We start from the raw sequence: 12,509 nt of genomic DNA on the forward strand, positions 1-12,509 counted from the left end.
AAATTAGAACTATAACTATTATTTATAAATTAAATATATTAATAACATAAAAGAGCACTACTGACTTTTGCAACTACCGCCGAAGAAAAAAAAGCCTATTATATTTCGTTCTTCATTCTTCAGATATACAATTATATTAACCAGGTAGTCCTTTTATCCTACATGGCAACTCGCACGATTTTTAGAGGTACAATCGATAAAGTTATCGATATACCCCCTTTTTATTTTTATTTTTATTCTTTTGTCTATCCCTGCATATTTCTCGTTTTCTGTTCATTCTTTTTTCGTGCGTGGCAACGAAAGCACCTATTCTTAAGTATCTCGGTAAAATAAAAATAATCATGCCGAAAAGGTGTGCTCAAGAGAAGATCGAACATTACAATCGAAAAATCAGAAAATTAGAAGAAAAACAAAAGCGGAAGAGAATTCGGAGAAACGTAATTTCGACAGACTCAGACGAAATCTCAGGTTAGTAAAAGTTCAAATTACTATAGTGTACAAGTCTTAAGTACATTGTACATACATTGAAGTACTTTAATAGCTAACCTGCAGTACTTCAATACTATGTGTAAAATGGGCCTGGAGGTTGACTGCGGGTCATCACGACGGTACCTTACACAAGATTATTATTTCAATAATCGTTATTACGAAGGCCCAGAGGTTGACCGTGGGTCATCACACGGGCTAATTAGTAATCATACTAATTTTCGTTAAATACGATGAAATAATAGTTACCTTTTCTTTTCCCGGGAGGTTGATCGTGGATCAACACGATGGTATATGTAATCATGCACCTAGAGGGCGACCGCGGGTCACCACAAAAGGTCATACAAACTTATATGATTAAACAAAATATAATATTAAAGGTTTCACAAAAAAAAAAAAAAGTTTATTGTAGTAATAGCCTATTACATAAACATACATAAAAATATTTATATTCGCTATATTACACGTACACTAAGCTACCTCAGTTGTACACAACTGAACTTATTTTTCTCGTTATTTTTTAGATAACGAGCCACGAGTCAGTAGCGAGGTAGTAATACCGGCTGCTACTCCACCAGAAACAGCCGCAAACCTACCTGAAGCTGAGACATCTAATCAAGATGCTAGTGAGACAGTTCAAGATTCAACCATAGTTCCCGAACTAGATCCCGAAATACTAATCGCCTTCGGCGAAGCAACGGATGACTCACCAAAATATGGTGAAAACATACACGACAATCTAGCTCGACTATGGCAACCTATTCTCAAAAAAGGTTTGAACAAAGAGTCAAAGGATAAATTATTGAAACAATATTTAATCCCGGCTAACTGTACGCTCCTTAAAGCCCCAAAGCTAAATCCAGAGATAGCTGCAGCTGTCTCGGACGCCGTCAGAGGACGGGATAAAGAGTAGAAGCAGTTCAGGATCAGCTGGCTTTAGGGTTAACCGCACTAAACAGAGGTCTGTCGATTCTCCTGGACAATGATCAAGATAAACTCCAGGCAATAAAACTTATAAGTGACAGTTGTCGCATTTTGTGCGATCTACACTTCGTTGAAACTCAAGCTAGGACGAAATTCGTGACAGTCGGCTTGGAAAAGTCCTTCCTCAAGGTCATACAGGACGTTGACCGAGACGAAATGCTCTTCGGAAGCAGCCTCCCTGAAAAAATAAAAGCTTCAAAGGCAATAGAAAAACAAGGACTACAGATTAAAAAATCCAGTCCCATAGTTAAAACCCAAACGCCCGCTTCACAACAATCATCTAGTCGTACGGCCTCCCAGGGAAACTGGGTGGCCCCTCCCCGTTATCCATCGAACAGAGGAGGACGAGGGGGGGGCAAGAAGGGAGTAATGACCAACCGCAGAGCTCCTGTTTCGAACGCACCAAAAACTTCATTCCAGACGAGACAACGTGCCCCAACGCGTCATTAATTGAGGTACATGCTGGCAGAATACAGCATTTCTATAATTGTTGGCTTAAAGTTACAAAAAATCCCGTAGTATTAAAATGGATACGTAATGGATACCCAATCCCGTTTAATAGGAAAATCAGCCAAAATTGCACCCCCCGTAACATACTAAATTCAAATAAAGAATTTTCAGATATGAGGGTAGCGATCGATAAATTGCTAGAATTGGGGGCTATAACATCTTGTAAACGAACTAAAAATGACTTTACTTCTAGTATTTTCTTAACTCCGAAACCAAACGGAACAAAGAGATTTATCTTAAATCTAAAACCACTCAACGAATTCATTCCAAAAGAACACTTTAAAATGGAAGATCATCGAACAGCAGCAAAATTAATACCTAAAAACGGGTTTTTAGCAACAGTAGATCTCAAAGAGGCGTACCTATTGATACCTATACAGAAAAGTCATCAGAAATATTTGCGTTTTATCTTCGATCAAACATATCAGTTTAAAGTCATGCCGTATGGCCTTTCGGTAGCCCCGAGAGTTTTTACCAAAATTATGAAAGAAATAATTATCTATCTCAGACAGCAAAGGCTTAAATCAGTTATTTACCTTGATGACATTTTATGTATAGGTAACACTCGGGAGGAGTGCCAGGATAATATAAATAAAACATTAAAATTACTTAAATGTTTAGGTTTTGTAATAAATTACGAGAAAAGCTCCTTAAGGCCGCAACAAACTTGCAAGTTTTTAGGTTTTATATTTAACACAGTAGATATGTCTATATCACTGCCCATAGAAAAACGAAATAACATAAGCAATCTAATCGATAGATTCCGTTCTTTACAAAAATGCACCATTAGAGAATTTTCTCAATTAATTGGAGTTCTAGTCTCTGCTTGCCCTGCGCTCAAGTATGGTTGGCTCTACACAAAAATATTAGAAAGACAAAAATATTTAGCGTTAAAACTTCACAACAGTTACGATAAACAAATAAAATTAACAGAATCAATGTTACCAGAATTAGAATGGTGGAGAAAAAATATTATTTCATCCACCAACACATTGAGACCAGACGAAAATTTCGTAATGGAAATTTTCTCTGATGCTTCTAGAACAGGCTGGGGAGCATTCTGTAATGGTGCACGTGTAAACGGCTCTTGGACAGATGAGGAATATTTGTTTCACATTAATTATTTAGAACTCTTAGCTATATTTATGAGCTTGAAATGCTTTGCTCGCGATATGTCCCACTGTTCTATACTGTTACGCGTAGATAATACAACAGCTATCAGTTATATTAATAGAATGGGCGGCATACAATTCCCACATTTAAACGATCTGGCTAAATCAATTTGGTGTTGGTGCGAGGAACGTAACGTTTGGCTTTTCGCGTCGTATATTAATACAAAGGAGAATACTATAGCAGATGAAGAATCAAGGAAACTAAATTTAGACACGGAGTGGGAGTTATCAGATTGGGCATTCCAAAAAATAGTAATAACTATTGGAAACCCGGAAATAGACCTCTTCGCCTCTCGCACCAACACTAAATGTCAAAAGTATATATCTTGGAAAAGGGATCCAGAGGCTTTTATGGTAGATGCCTTCACTATTAACTGGGACTCATACTTCTTCTATACTTTTCCACCTTTTTCTCTTATACTCAAATGTTTGAGAAAAATCATTAGAGATTCGGCAACGGGCATTCTGGTTTTTCCCTACTGGCCAGGACAAGCCTGGTTTCCACTTCTACAAGACCTATTAGCATCAGAAATCATTACATTTAAACCTAGTAAGAAGCTTTTACTATCACGTTTCAGACAGCTGCACCCTCTACATCGCAGCCTTACCTTGGGGGCCGCGAAGCTCTGCGGCTCGCCTTTATCAAAAGAAACACACCGTCGGTCGCACTAGACATTATGGTTTCTTCGATTGCGGAAAATACTCTAAAACAATATAGCGTCACATATAAAATATGGTGGCAATTCTGCGCAGCAAAAAACATTGAAACGCTTAACCCTTCAAACAAGGACGTGTTAATCTTTTTAGCAGAACAATATACAGAGGGAGCTTCCTACGGATCGGTAAATTCACATAGATCCGCTCTGTCTTTGTTATTAGAGAATAATATAAGTTCAGACGATCAAATAAAACGTTTATTAAAAGGTATTTACAAACAAAAACCCCCGTTACCAAAATATATCAATACATGGAACCCCCAAGTAGTTTTTAGCCATATCTCTAACTGGTTTCCAAATAAAAATATTACATTGGAGAAACTGTCAAAAAAATTAGTAACCTTACTTGCTCTCTGTACAGCACATAGGGTACAAACAATTTCACTGATCAAAGTTGATAATATTAATAAGAGTCCAGAAGGATTTAAAATAGTAATTACAGACATTATTAAAACATCTGCAGCCGGAAGAGAACCACCCATCTTGTTTCTCCCCTATTTCTTGGAGAATCCAAACATTTGTCCTGCAACAGCATTAGAGGACTATCTAGATATTACCTCGGATTTAAGATCAAACACAATAGAAAATCTTTTACTCACATACAAAAAGCCTCATGGAAAAGCTTCAAGTCAAACCATAAGTAGATGGATTAAACAAACATTATTAGAGTGTGGTGTCGACGTTAGACTGTTTAGTGCGCACAGCACACGACATGCATCTACTTCAACAGCGAACTACGCAGGCATCTCACTGGATGTAATAAGGAAGACAGCCGGCTGGACTAATTCCTCTCAAACATTCGCCAGATTTTACAATAGACCTATTGTAGACGAGGGTCTTTTTGCAAAAACAGTTGCTTTTCAACCATAAGATTAATAAGGTCAACTTATATATTTAATTTATTAGATCAGGATGTGATTACCAATAATTTAATGATAACTCTCAAATTATATTTATTTTCTTTCAAAAATGATAATCGCCTTTGTTATTATTATTAATATAAAAATAAAACTTTTCTAATTATTTCGAGGATTCATCTCTGAACATCTACCTGGTTAATATAATTGTATATCTGAAGAATGAAGAACGAAATATAATATATGATCAAACGAACTTCTGGAGTGAAGTTCGATCAATATTATATGAGTCTTCATTCTTCAGATATATAACACTCCCCCATCCCAAATCCCAGAAAAGTTTTATATTTGAGTCTCTAAAATATGAACAGAAAACGAGAAATATGCAGGGATAGACAAAAGAATAAAAATAAAAATAAAAAGGGGGTATATCGATAACTTTATCGATTGTACCTCTAAAAATCGTGCGAGTTGCCATGTAGGATAAAAGGACTACCTGGTTAATATAATTGTATATCTGAAGAATGAAGACTCATATAATATTGATCGAACTTCACTCCAGAAGTTCGTTTGATCATATATTATATGTTATATAGTGTTAGGTGTAACTTCCTGTGGTGGCGCCACCGTCGTGCGGCGTGTCTATAAAAGGCTGCGAAACCCGGTGTGCGGCCTCTTTTGGTCGACAGACGTGCTCTCGAACGAATCTCCGTATCATACTGTGTTTGCTTTATAAGTTCTTTTACTTAATTTTGTTAAAATTAATTATACGATTTGTTATAAGTTTCTTTTATTTAATTAAATTTAGAGCATACTCCTAACATCAGAAGTGGGATTCGAGGCCATTTTTGGTCGCGAATAACATTTTTGACTAAGGATTGATTACATGTCGAGTAGAAAACGCCCATCGTTACGAGAGCACGCGTCTCCGTTCTCCACCTATCAAATATAGGTGAACTAGGAGCGTTAATGGACGCAAGTCTCAACAATTGGTGTCGCTGGAACAACGTGCGGGTAGCTCAGCGAAACAGGGGTTCGCATATAGCTGCCGACGTAGATGCTGACGACGTGCCTGCGCCGGCACCGGCCCCGCCGCGCTGTCGCCGCCCGCGCAGACAGTCGGCGCGCCAGCCAGACCCGCCAACGAGCGCACCTGGTGCGGTGGCGCGATCGGTTGCTACCTCAACAGACATTACTAAACGTCTTATCGACGCTTAATGTCATGAATCTGGTGAGATCTTTCCATTTTTATATTTCATACTTTTAAGTATGCGCAACATTGACGAATAGTTGCGATGAAGTAGATCGTGGTCATTCAGTGAACCGACAGACGGTGTCAGTTTTGTCGTTAAAAGGTGAAGTAAGCGCGTAGTAACGTGAGTGGGCTAGTGATGATCATACTTGGTCATATATGATAGCAAACTACGTAGTATAGAAGTAGATTCTCAAATACGGTGCTATAGTTGCAATATAGTCGGGTAGTATAGAAGTAAATTTAGTTCTTTTGAAAATAACCTACGAACAAAATAACAAAACGTATATGCGTTTTGTAAGAAGATAGGTCATACTGAATACGTTTACTTTACAAAGAAATAATCTGAATTAGGCTAACGCAAATTTTCGCCGTGACTTGGACTAGTGATAATGCACATCGCGACGAAATTACCGCCGTAATATGCGGGTACCCACAGATGTTTAGTACGATAGTGGTTCAACAACTTCTTTTAAATCAAAATGATCGTCTTCGTGTTGTAAGATGCACATATTATGCTGTTTAAACGAAACGGATATGCGGTCTGATTATACCCACAAATGTTTAGTACGACAGTAGTGCAACTTCTTTTAAATCAAATGATCATTTTCGTGTTGTAAGGTCTGATTTTCTTACTTTATCTGCAAAATTAATAACATCTCACAAGAAGTAACTTCTTAGTACCTTGTGATTATCTTAAAGACGCCAGGACTTATTGGTAATGATAATTTTAATATTGAAAAGACATTGCGTATACGAAATAACGATTTTAAGCGTATTTTTAGAAACGGCTCTTGAAAATGATATAGCGCGTAGTGAATCGATAGCGCGACTTAAATTGATAAATACACCGTTCCGTGGTGATGAAAATGAAAATTTGTCTTAATGAATAAACATTCTGAATACTTTTTAGTGGCTCAGTCACAGCTATAGTCAACACCGTATAGAGATACACATTCAACTACTTGTTAACGAAGTAGCGTTATGTAGGTACGACGGTTAATTACCGAATCGACCATATAAATTATTTTACGGTTATAAATTAAGCATGCGTGTGAAAATCCAGGTTTACAATTAATTTCCGCTGAGTGAATTACCTCGCTCCTGAGGTTGTGTATCCTAGGAGACTGGAACTATTTGTAAGAGTCAGGTCAGGCCGAGCGTATACAAATAGAAAGATGGATTCTTCATTCAAACAAATTTCAATTTGAGCACTTCATTCATTCATCAAGTAATACTTATTTTTGAATCTTCCGCGTAAACTATCTTATCGTGTAAGGAACGAGCGAGGAAGACTAAGTCTGTTGCTCTTTTGAACACTTGTGGTAACTCTACATTTCAAGTTCAAATGTGTGAATACAAATTGCCAATTAGTACTAAATCATTAAAATCTAAATATTAAATACGCAATCAATTGGTTGATTAAGTAAATAAGATTAAAGCGGTGTTAGAGTAGGAAAGTCTCTACAAGCAGTCCTCGTTCATGTTCATGAACTGATCAAATGCAAACAATAAGATGTAAGGAGAGCTGACACGGTTTGTGCAGTCAGCTATCTTAGGCGGTATATCCCGTGATACACCCAAATCGCCTCTTGAAATTTTAACGGGGGAAAGAATAGAAACTAGAGAGATGAGATCATTTCTATATTGGCTAGTCAATCCGCGTTGCTTATCTTTGACCATTTACGGACTGAAGTCCATACGGATGCAAGTGCACTAGGTTACGGTACTAATTCAAATAGGAAAAGACGGACGCATATACGCAGTAGCTTTACAATATGTGCAGATCCAAGGTACTACTCCTGAGCTCGAGATACTTGCTGTTGTCAAGGCGTTGCAACATCGTCATCTCATCGGAAAACATTTTAGGGTAGTAACTAACTGCAGCGCCCTGAAAATTACACGAGGATTTCTTGCCTAGGGTAGTGCGCTGGTGAATGTGCCTACAGGATCGTGATTTGACGTTTGAATATCGTAAAGATTAGTTCATATCTCACGCATCGAAATCCTTTTAATAACCTAACGAATCGTAGTAGCATGTGCTGCTGATGAGGAAACTACTTGTACAAGGGCAGTTGAATAGTTTGCGATATATAAAGAAAATAATTATTAACATATCTCTATAGGAAATAGTCGCGATTATTGTTATATTTCTAAAGACTACGTGTTGACCATATTGACGTGGAAACGTTGAGTTCAAATTAGTTGACGGTTTCAAAGTTGGATTCATCTTGTAAAGAAATATTATAGGGCACGGAATTGTTTGTTTAAGGTGTAAACATGTTACCTTATATCACGTTCCTCTCCACCCAATGTCCAGGTCCACTATACTTTCAATACCTTATGATGCAGTACATAAAATGTAACAAATACAAATATATTCTCGTACACTCAGATGCTTTCTCTATTGTTCTAACCTATACAGAGTCAAAATAGTGCAGAGTCAAAAAGGAATTTGAGTTTTTCAAATGTAATTTGTATTTTTGAGATAAATTTTATCGTAAGGTATTTAGGTAACACCTCGTGTAAGGCTTTGTGCAGCATCGAACGTGTTATAGGATACACCTCGTGTAAGGCTTTGTGCAGCGTCGAGTGTGTAATAGGTAGCACCTCGTATAAGGCTTTGTGCAGCATCGAGGGTGGCTATAGGATACACCTCGTATTAGGCTTTGTGCAGCATCGAGTGTGTCATAAGATACACCTCGTGTAAGGCTTTGTGCAGCATCGAGTGTGTCATAAGATACACCTCGTGTAAGGCTTTGTGCAGCATCGAGTGTGTTATAAGATACACCTCGTGTGAGGCTTTGTGCAGCATCGAGTGTGTTATAAGATACACCTCGTGTAAGGCTTTGTGCAGCATCGAGTGTGTTATAAGATACACCTCGTGTGGGGCTTTGTGCAGCATCGAGCGCGTTGTAGGATTCACCTAGTGTAAGGCTTTGTGCAGCATCCAGCTTGTTATAGGATAAATCTCGTGTAAGACTCTGTGTAGCGTAGAGTGTGTTATAGGTTACCTCTCGTGTAAAGCTTTGTGTGGCTTCTATGTATACATGCTTAGATCAGATTTAGATTAGTCCTTGTGAGGCAACGTGATCCTACTTCCAAAAATAAAATGCTTACCACTAACTTATGGTTCACAGGTTGTGAAGAGTCACTGTTGACTCGTCTCAGAGCAATAGCCCTGAGAATACCTTTAGCCTGGACAGAACGCATAAGATTAGCAGTCGGACCAGACGACGCGCCGTGACCAGAAAGCATCGGGGACGATGCTCCGTCAGGAGAGGCCGTGTTAGGTGTAACTTCCTGTGGTGGCGCCACCGTCGTGCGGCGTGTCTATAAAAGGCTGCGAAACCCGGTGTGCGGCCTCTTTTGGTCGACAGACGTGCTCTCGAACGAATCTCCGTATCATACTGTGTTTGCTTTATAAGTTCTTTTACTTAATTTTGTTAAAATTAATTATACGATTTGTTATAAGTTTCTTTTATTTAATTAAATTTAGAGCATATTCCTAACAATAGTGTATACAATTTCATATCAAATTTGTTATTTCAAGATGCTCCATTTTTTCACGTATTGCTCGTAACAGTATTATAACTTGCTATGCTCGTTGCCAGACCCATATTGTTGTTACAACCCCCCGCCGGACCCTCCTAAACTATACTATTTTATAAATAAACTTACGTCATTTTAATAAAGCTGAACTTTATATATATTATTGAGATTTCTGTCAAACTGAGTTTCCTAAATTGCCAGACAGTTTTCTAGGTTCCTTATCATACCAGACTCATTGAAACCGTATATTGGGTAACAACGGTGTATACAATTTCATATCAAATTCGTTATTTTAACATGCACCAAATTTTCACATATTGCTCGTAACAGTATTATAACTTGCTCTGCTCATTGTCAGATACTTAGTGTGGTTCCAACCCCCCGCCGGACCCCCCTAAACTATACTATTTTATAAATAAACTTACGTCATTTTAATAAAGCAGAACTTTATATATATTATTGAGAGAACTATTAAACTGAGTTTCCTAAATTGCCAGACAGTTTTCTTGGTTCCTTATCCTACCAGACTCATTGAAACCGTATATTGGGTAACAACGGTGTATACAATTTCATATCAAATTCGTTATTTTAAGATGCTCCATTTTTTCACATATTGCTCGTAACAGTATTATAACTTGCTCTGCTCGTTGCCAGACCCTTAGTGTGGTTCCAACCCCCGCCGGACCCCCCTAAACTACACTATTTTATAAATAAACTTACGTCATTTTAATAAAGCTGAACTTTATATATATTATTGAGAGTTCTCTCAAACTGAGTTTCCTAAATTGCCAGACAGTTTTCTTGGTTCCTTCTCCTACCAGACTCATTGAAACTGTATATTGGGTAACAACGGTGTATACAATTTCATATCAAATTCGTTATTTTAAGATGCTCCATTTTTTCACATATTGCTCGTAACAGTATTATAACTTGCTCTGCTCATTGCCAGATCCTTAGTGTGGTTCCAACCCCCCGCCGGCCCCCCTAAACTATACTATTTTATAAATAAACTTACGTTATTTTAATAAAGCTGAACTTTATATATATTATTGAGAGAACTATTAAACTGAGTTTACTAAATTGCCAGACAGTTTTCTTGGTTCCTTATCCTACCAGACTCATTGAAACCGTATATTGAGTAACAACGGTGTATACAATTTCATATCAAATTCGTTATTTTAAGATGCTCCATTTTTTCACATATTGCTCGTAACAGTATTATAACTTGCTCTGCTCGTTGCCAGACCCTTAGTGTGGTTCCAACCCCCGCCGGACCCCCTAAACTATACTACATATTTTATAAATAAACTTACGTCATTTTAATAAAGCTGAACTTTATATATATCATTGAGAGTTCTCTCAAACTGAGTTTCCTAAATTGCCAGACAGTTTTCTTGGTTCCTTATCCTACCAGACTCATTGAAACCGTATATTGGGTAACAACGGTGTATACAATTTCATATCAAATTCGTTATTTTAAGATGCTCCATTTTTTCACATATTGCTCGTAACAGTATTATAACTTGCTCTGCTCGTTGCCAGACCCTTAGTGTGGTTCCAACCCCCCGCCGAACCCCCCTAAACTATACTATTTTAGAAATAAACTTACGTCATTTTAATAAAGCTGAAATTTATATATATTATTGAGAGTTCTCTCAAACTGAGTTTCCTAAATTGCCAGACAGTTTTCTTGGTTCCTTATCCTACCAGACTCATTGAAACCGTATATTGGGTAACAACGGTGTATACAATTTCATATCAAATTCGTTATTTTAAGATGCTCCATTTTTTTTTGCTCCAAAATAACGAATCCAAAAAAACGAACACTAAGGGTCTGGCAACGAGCAGAGCAAGTTATAATACTGTTACGAGCAATATGTGAAAAAATGGAGCATCTTAAAATAACGAATTTGATATGAAGCAAATGGCTACGCTACCAGTCCGACACCAGTTAGTACATTTTGCTCATTCTGTTTCAGCTTCAGCTCAGCCTACTGCGCGTCTTTCCGTATTCGCTGTTGTTGGCTTCTCTTTTTGGACTTGGATTTTTGTGAATTGAACTTGTTGATTCCATACCGACAACTTTGGGTTGTCTCTTTTGGAATTGGACTTTTGTGTTGGTATCCTTGTTATAATAATTATAATAATGTTTAATATCCAAATTTAGAGCGCTATCCAGATCACTGCTTATATGTACCGGCCGCACTCACGGAGGGCGGCCATTTCCCGAATCAAATACGGGCTGGAGGTAGAACTCGCTTTCCTTACGAGGAAGAAGTGTTGCAAAAGGTCGCAGATGACCAAAGTATTTTCGTTTGTACACAAACGAAAATACTTTTCTTCTTTTTTCTTTTTTTTTTCTTTTTCCCGTTCTTTCTTATTGTAATAGCACAGCACATCGTATTTTACAAAGACCCGAAATGCATCCGTTTCACGTACAACGAGTTCAAACTTTTCTTCCTCAATATTATCCTTATTTAAATAAGGATAATATTTAAATATAAACTAGGTTAAGATTTTTCTTTATTTTAATTATTTTACTTACTTTTGTTGACTTTGGTAAAAGTGGCGTCATATCTGTCTCGCTCACTCAAACAAACATGTTCACTATCCATCTCCCTTATTATTTTGCCGTAAAATTAAGATTCCTTGGTAGGTCCAAGGAAATAAATAAATAAAAAAGTGAAATAATGAAAAGTATTATATAAATTTATTAAAACGTATGTATTAATACGTGAAGTAATAACTTTGTATCCTTTTTACGAAAAACAGCGCGGACGGATGAATATGAAATTTCGCGTACTTATAGTTTATATAGAGAAGGTTTGCAGAATAGTCATATTTTTTTATTTAAATTATGCATAAAAATATAAATAATCATGTTCAAACCTATAATTATTCAATAATTTCATTTGTATGAAGTTAATAGATCTTTTATGATTAGGTTGTAATTGTTCACGTCCTTTTTACATGTAATTAA

The 12,509-nt window shown here is 37.1% G+C and overlaps 1 protein-coding gene and 1 pseudogene across 1 annotated transcript; both read left to right on the forward strand.

Moving 5' to 3' along the window:
- The first annotated feature begins 341 nt into the window (after window positions 1-341).
- Window positions 342-3,815, forward strand: LOC131850200 (uncharacterized; annotated as a pseudogene).
- On the forward strand, window positions 2,685-3,824 carry LOC131850199 (uncharacterized). The gene has a single exon (XM_059200371.1). It carries the CDS (start codon window positions 2,685-2,687, stop codon window positions 3,822-3,824), a length of 1,140 nt encoding a protein of 379 aa, XP_059056354.1.
- Window positions 3,825-12,509: the final 8,685 nt, after the last annotated feature.

This window comes from Achroia grisella, unplaced genomic scaffold, assembly GCF_030625045.1.
Source record: "Achroia grisella isolate CSIRO2021 unplaced genomic scaffold, CSIRO_AGI_Agris_v1 utg7089, whole genome shotgun sequence".
NCBI lineage: Eukaryota > Metazoa > Arthropoda > Insecta > Lepidoptera > Pyralidae > Achroia > Achroia grisella.

Bases quoted from the DNA above. Each gene is read 5' to 3' on its own strand.
- LOC131850199 (XM_059200371.1), top strand. From the start codon at position 2,685: ATGTCTATATCACTGCCCATAGAAAAACGAAATAACATAAGCAATCTA.